Source organism: Drosophila rhopaloa, unplaced genomic scaffold, assembly GCF_018152115.1.
Source record: "Drosophila rhopaloa isolate 14029-0021.01 unplaced genomic scaffold, ASM1815211v1 contig_154, whole genome shotgun sequence".
Classification (NCBI taxonomy): domain Eukaryota; kingdom Metazoa; phylum Arthropoda; class Insecta; order Diptera; family Drosophilidae; genus Drosophila; species Drosophila rhopaloa.
The window spans coordinates 514,050-519,918 of record NW_025335033.1 but is presented as its reverse complement, the minus strand read 5'-3'; the positions used below and the strand labels follow the sequence as shown (position 1 = coordinate 519,918).

The following is a 5,869-nucleotide window of genomic DNA, read 5'->3' as shown; positions in this document are numbered from 1 at the left end:
GAGCATCAATACCATGCTAAAAAGTACTACTAAATGCTCCCCATTTCAACTCCTGTATGAATATAGCGCCGAGATATTCCGAAGAACATCTTAACGAACGCGATCCAAGGCCAGGATTTGAAGATGCAAACGGATGCAAAATTGGAAAAGCTCCGAGCAGAAACATTCAGCGATCATCGAGCTGCTGCCAAAAAACGCTACGATTCCAGACGTTCTAAGCCAACCATGTACAGCCTTGGTGATTTTGTGTTGGTCGAGAATGAGCCATTTAGTACAGGTACATCACGCAAATTGGAGCCTCGCTATAAAGGTCCTTAATCGTCAAGGAGGTTCTGCCAAACGACCGATAACTTTTAGAATATATCCCACATGCACAGCAAACGCAAAGGCACTATTAATCGGTGTACTCGTCCGACAAAATTAAGCGCCGGTGCGAACAGCCACGAGACGACTCAGATGAAGATGACTTAGAGGACATATCACATCCCGAATCTCGCGAGGACGTTGCGAACTGTCAGGAAAGGCCGACTGTGAACTGTTGTTAATTTAGCAACGGTGTTGAGGCCGTGTTCTACGAAAACGGTCATATATAAATATCGATATAACCCAAGCCAGTGGAACATTGTGGAAGCCGAGCAGCAGACGGCGTGTAGAGCAAAAATCAATTTCCCAAATAAACCTACTTATACTACCCTTCACAGGTAGGGGGACGTGTTTTCAATACCCCTGAGTTTCCAATTAGAAAGCCTTAAACAGCCCGAAAATAAACAAAGTGAACACGTGATCCCCAAGGAGGCGGTACGACCAGGGTGGGTCTGTGCGTTGAGTACACCATATTTTAGCGTTTAGATCAGTTAAAACTGGTGCCCACCGAGGGTAGAGGGAGAGGGGTCACCAAGACTCTGTTTTCTCCCGCTCTCTTCCCACTGGGAAAACAAAAACAAAGTTTTCCCGCGGGCGATCTGCGCGTTTCCCTTTTTGGCAACTGGACAAACAGCTGATCACCGAAGTGCTGGAAAGCGCTCAAACCACAGCCAGAATCGGAAACAGAAACCAGCCGCTACTATCAGCTAAAAAATTGCATAATTCTAGGCCGAGCTCAACCAGTAGATATTCAACTCGTAGCAGACAGCTTGAGCAGACAGCTTGAAAGGGTCGAAGCGTGAGTTCAAAAGGCCGATCTTCTACACTAGTCTAGATAGGGAATTAGGGGCAGCAAGTCAAGGATCCGACAAATCCAACCCCCCGCTTAGGCGGTGCCCCAGCAAACGGGGCTCTGGGGACCGAAAAGGGGCGGTATAACCCCCATCGTTAGAAAGTCTAGGAGAAATCTGAGACCAGCGAGGGAACCCCTGTCGCGACGGTGAAAGACCAATGGACCAGGCAAACCCCTTCGCAAAAGCACAGCGATGGCCAGATCGCCAAGGCAGGCCAGCATAAGGTTGAACAGCAGCCAAAACAAGAGGCATACGTCCCTGGAGGACATTATTGCGAAAATAGGCCCGCCGTGAATGGCCTCCCTTCTGTTTAAGGACCACAGGGTCGTCAAACAGCCGATGCGCGATCTCCTAACAAGCTGGTAGAGCTGCAAAAAGGCAGTGGCCTCCATCAAGCAGGAGGAAGCCACAGGAAAGGAGGCAGGAAAGGCCACGCAAACCACACCGAGAGCCGAACAGCAGACAACTGTGGAAAAAAAGGATAGTAGCGACACCAAAAGGGCAAGGGCCAGCAACAGGCCAAAAATGACGCCACCAATGAAAGGGTACATCGGGAACGGATACAGAGAAGCGACACGAAGATTTCCAGCAAGTAGCCGACAGAAACCCTAAGGAAATCAAAGGCAGCTCAGGGCCAGACCAGACGCCATCGTGGTTGCAAGAGTCGGGGAGATTACCTACGCGGAACTTCCAAGGCCGTTAAAGGAGACTCCACGTTAAAACACGTCAGTGGGGACGTACAGACCATCCGAAGACGGCCAAGGAGATCTTTGCTGCAGCTGAAGAAGTCTCCAGACCACAGCGCGGAGGAGGTTAAAAGGCAGTCGGAAACGCCTCGGGGTTAAAGCAGTTGTAAGGGCCCTGACCGAGCAAACCAGACTTCAGGTCAGGACTTGGACGAAGTCACAACCAAGGAGGAGATAGTGGAGGCTCTAAACAGTAAGCTAGGCGATACCCCTCTTCGGAGGAGGCCGTAAAGTCGCTAAGAGCCACCAGAAACGGCCTGCAGATAGCCACACTAATGTGCCAACACCCACAGAACAAGCTGGTAAACTTGGGAAAATAAGGATTGATGGGTGATCTGCCGGATTAAACCCATTTTTCGCCAAAACGCTCTATAGTGTCTAGCGTTCGGCCATATCTCGTCGAACTGCACGGAAAAAACGGATTTGCGCGGAGCATGTTTCAAGTGTGGTGGAAAAGACCACGAGGCCAGAAGCTGCAATAGGGACCCACATTGCCTACTCTGCGCGCAGAAAAGAGATCCCCAACAAACCACGCGTCTGGGAGCTTTAAATGCCCAGCGATGTCGAGGCGGTAAAACTCAACAAAGATGCTAAGGGTCATGCAGCAAACCTCAACCACTGCAGGGTGGCCCAGGACCTTCTCACCCAAACAATTGAGCCAAAATAGACCTGGCAATTCGGCGAACCCATAAAGCAATTAGATCCAACACGTGGGTCACGGATCAATTGGGAAAAGCAGCAATCTGGACATGTGGGCAACCGGCCCAACATCTAGCAGGCGTGAAAGCATCAAAGGCTACGTAAGGGCGAAGCTAAAAGACCTTTGGATTTTTAGCTGCTACTTTCCACCCAGCTGGACACTAGAGGAGTTTAGCGAGACGATAGACAGCCTGGCAATCGACATAAGAGCACACTCGCCTGCGATTGTTGCCGGGGACTTCAATGCGTGGTCAACGGAGTGGGAGTCAGCCTCAACAAACGCCAGAGGAAGAGTGGTCACTGAGACGTTCGCATCGCTGGACGTTATCCTACAAAACAGGGGTTCACCCCTACATTTAGGAGAGCGGGAGCGCAGTCCATAATCGACCTCACCTACTTAAGCGCAAGCTTGGCGGCGACGGCGACCTGGGAAATTAGCGAGACCTACACGGCGAGCGACCATAGTGCAATTATAAGCACCATCCGCATGAGAAGAACCGCCACACCGACAATTACTCGAGGACACTACAAAGAAAATACGCTCGACATACCATCATTTAGAGCGGCCCTGGAAGGGATGGAATTAGCGGAAAACGAACGGGCATTGATGGCAAAGGTCAAGGAAGCCTGCGACGCCAGCAGCAGCGCAGTAAAAGCTTCAAGGGGCGCAAGCCAGTCTACTGGTGGAACCAAGCGATTGAGGAGGCACGCCGCGAATGCATAAGCGCAAGGAGAGCCTACCATAGGGCCCGCGGAACCGAAGCCTTCCATATACTCAGGGAAGTTTTCACCCAAAGAGGAAGATCCTAAAGCGGAAAATAAAAAGCAGCAAAAGGCGGTGCTTCCTGCAACTCTGCGATGAAGCAGAAAACGACCTGTGGGGAAAGGCCTACAAGGTGGTAATGAAAAAACCAACGCCGTTAAAAACGTGACCCCAACAGGCTCCGAGAAACTGGGAGAGATTATAAGGCACCTTTTCCCAGCGCAGGAAACGAGGCAAGCGGAAGCGTTTGGTGTCCCGGACCACCAGATACCACCGGTTACCCTACAGGAGCTGGTCAACATAGCCCAGAAGGTACCAAACAACAAGGCACCAGGGCCAGATGGGATCCCAAATCGGGCACTCAAACTTGCCATCAGCATGTACCCGAGCACCTTGCCAGTGCATACACTAAGTGCCTGGCCCAAGCCTGCTTCCCAGAACGGTGGAAACAGCAAAAGCTGGTGCTTATTCCAAAGCCAGGAAAAGACAAGGATGAACCGTCGGCTTATAGGCCCATTTGCCTTCTAGACACGGCCGGCAAAATATTGGAAAGTATTGTCAGTGCAAGACTCGGAGAGGCAATAGAGGCTGCCGGAGGGCTCTCAGAAAGACAGTATGGCTTTAGAAAGGCTCGCTCGACCCTAGATGCACTAGAAGCCGTGGACCGCATAGCCAGGCAGGCCATAGAAGGCAAAAGGTGGCTGGGAGGAAACAAACAATACTGTTTGGTGGCAACTCTGGACATCAAAAACGCCTTCAACTCGGCATCCTGGAGCAGAATAATGGCCTCACTCGGGATGCTGAACATCCCAAAGTACTTGCAGGCGATCGTTAGCGACTACCTGAGCGACAGGTGGCTCCACTATGACACGGACGAAGGACCTCAACGCTACAAAATCACAGGAGGGTGCCACAAGGGTCCGTCTTAGGCCCATTATTGTGGAACACTATGTACGATGGTATCCTGCGACTAAACTTCCAGCAGGGCGTAAACGTTGTTGGCTTCGCGGACGACGTCGCGGTCATAGTGGTCAAAAAGTCCAAGCTGAGGTAGAAAGCCTACAAACGCAGCAATCAGTATGATAAGTGAGTGGCTACAAATCGTAGGACTTGAACTGGCTGAGCAGAAAACCGAGGCGGTACTCATCAGCAGCAGGAAAAAAAGTGGAAACGGCACGAATCACTGTGGGCGGAGCCCAAGTGGAACGAAAAGGGCTATAAAATACCTAGGTGTCATGCTGGACACCAGGCTGTCCTACAGGGAGCACCTGCAGGCGACTCATAAGAGGGCCACGGAGTCACGATGGCAGTGTCCCGAATGATGCTTAACCATAGAGGCCCAAAATCCACGAGCAGGAAGCTACTGTTTAACGTAGCAAAGTCGTCCATCATGTATGCAGCACCAATATGGGCCGAGGCGACAACAAAAAGAGCTACATAAAGGGTATAGAGTCGGACTACAGAATAGGAGCTCTTAGGGTAGCCTCCGCCTTCCGCACGGTCGCTACAGAGGCCATTCTGGTCATCAGTGGTATAACACCAGTCGAGCTCGCAGTTGTTGAGGCCAAGGAGAACTTTGAAGCGAGAAAATTAGCTGACACACAGGCGGACCACCGCTTGGCAAAACTAAGGTCAAGAACAAAGTCCCTTGAAAACTGGCAGCAACTCATCCCCAATATAGCGGCTTGGGTAAACAGACCACACGGCGAACTAACGTTCCATCTGACACAGGTGCTGAGCGGGCATGGATGCTTTAAGGAGTATTTACATCGCTTCGGACACGAGACAAGCCAAATCTGCGATACCTGCGGAACAGTGGAAAATGCCGAACACGCACTAACCACATGTGTCAGGTTCGGAGAAGAGCGCCGAAGAGCTGAACAAATCCTGGGGACCCCTATCACAGTGGAGGGACTTGTTCCTAGTATGCTGGAGAGTCAGGATAACTGGACAGCTGTATGCAGTCTGGCTGCGGAAGTCACGACGGAACTGAGGCGGTTGGAACGCATAAGGAACGAGAGGTCCTAAACAGGCCAGCCAGCCTTGCGAAGCAATGCTTCACGGCAGTCCCGCAAGTCTGGATATCATATGTATATTTATTAATTTTGTCTATATATGTAATTTATGAATAAAAAAAAAAAAAAAATACTACCCTTCACACACGTAAATTTATAAAATTGGTTAAAATGCGAGAAGTTTTTCCAGCCAAAAGCGAAAAGTGTAATACTACCACCGCCTTTTTCTTGATAACAAAGTAAGTATTTAAATTGTTTTTTTTTCTGAACGCACAACATTTCAAGAATTTTGGATTAAAATTTTAGAATGATTAAAACTTACCTGGGGAAATTTGTCCTTTAAATAATGCAATTTGAATTTTTCAATTTAAACCACCTTTTTTTTAAGGTGCCGCTGGAGATCGCCTATATCTCACACACTTTTCAATA

General features: G+C 49.9%; 1 protein-coding gene across 1 annotated transcript; it reads left to right on the top strand.

The window, feature by feature from the left end:
- Positions 1 to 2,712: 2,712 nt before the first annotated feature.
- On the top strand, positions 2,713 to 4,354 carry LOC123037196. Its single transcript, XM_044456819.1, has 5 exons — positions 2,713 to 2,969; positions 3,023 to 3,311; positions 3,442 to 3,561; positions 3,651 to 3,737; positions 3,803 to 4,354. The coding sequence occupies exons 1-5, from the start codon at positions 2,713 to 2,715 to the stop codon at positions 4,352 to 4,354; spliced, it is 1,305 nt and encodes a 434-aa protein (XP_044312754.1).
- The last annotated feature ends 1,515 nt before the right edge of the window (positions 4,355 to 5,869 follow it).

Excerpts from the sequence above, each read along its gene's own strand:
- LOC123037196 (XM_044456819.1), top strand. The coding sequence starts at position 2,713 with ATGTGGGCAACCGGCCCAACATCTAGCAGGCGTGAAAGCATCAAAGGC. Across the intron at positions 3,312-3,441 it reads GCGACGCCAGCAGCAGCGCA|GGAAGTTTTCACCCAAAGAG; the intron begins GTAAAAGCTTCA and ends CCATATACTCAG. Across the intron at positions 3,562-3,650 it reads GGGGAAAGGCCTACAAGGTG|GAAACGAGGCAAGCGGAAGC; the intron begins GTAATGAAAAAA and ends TTCCCAGCGCAG.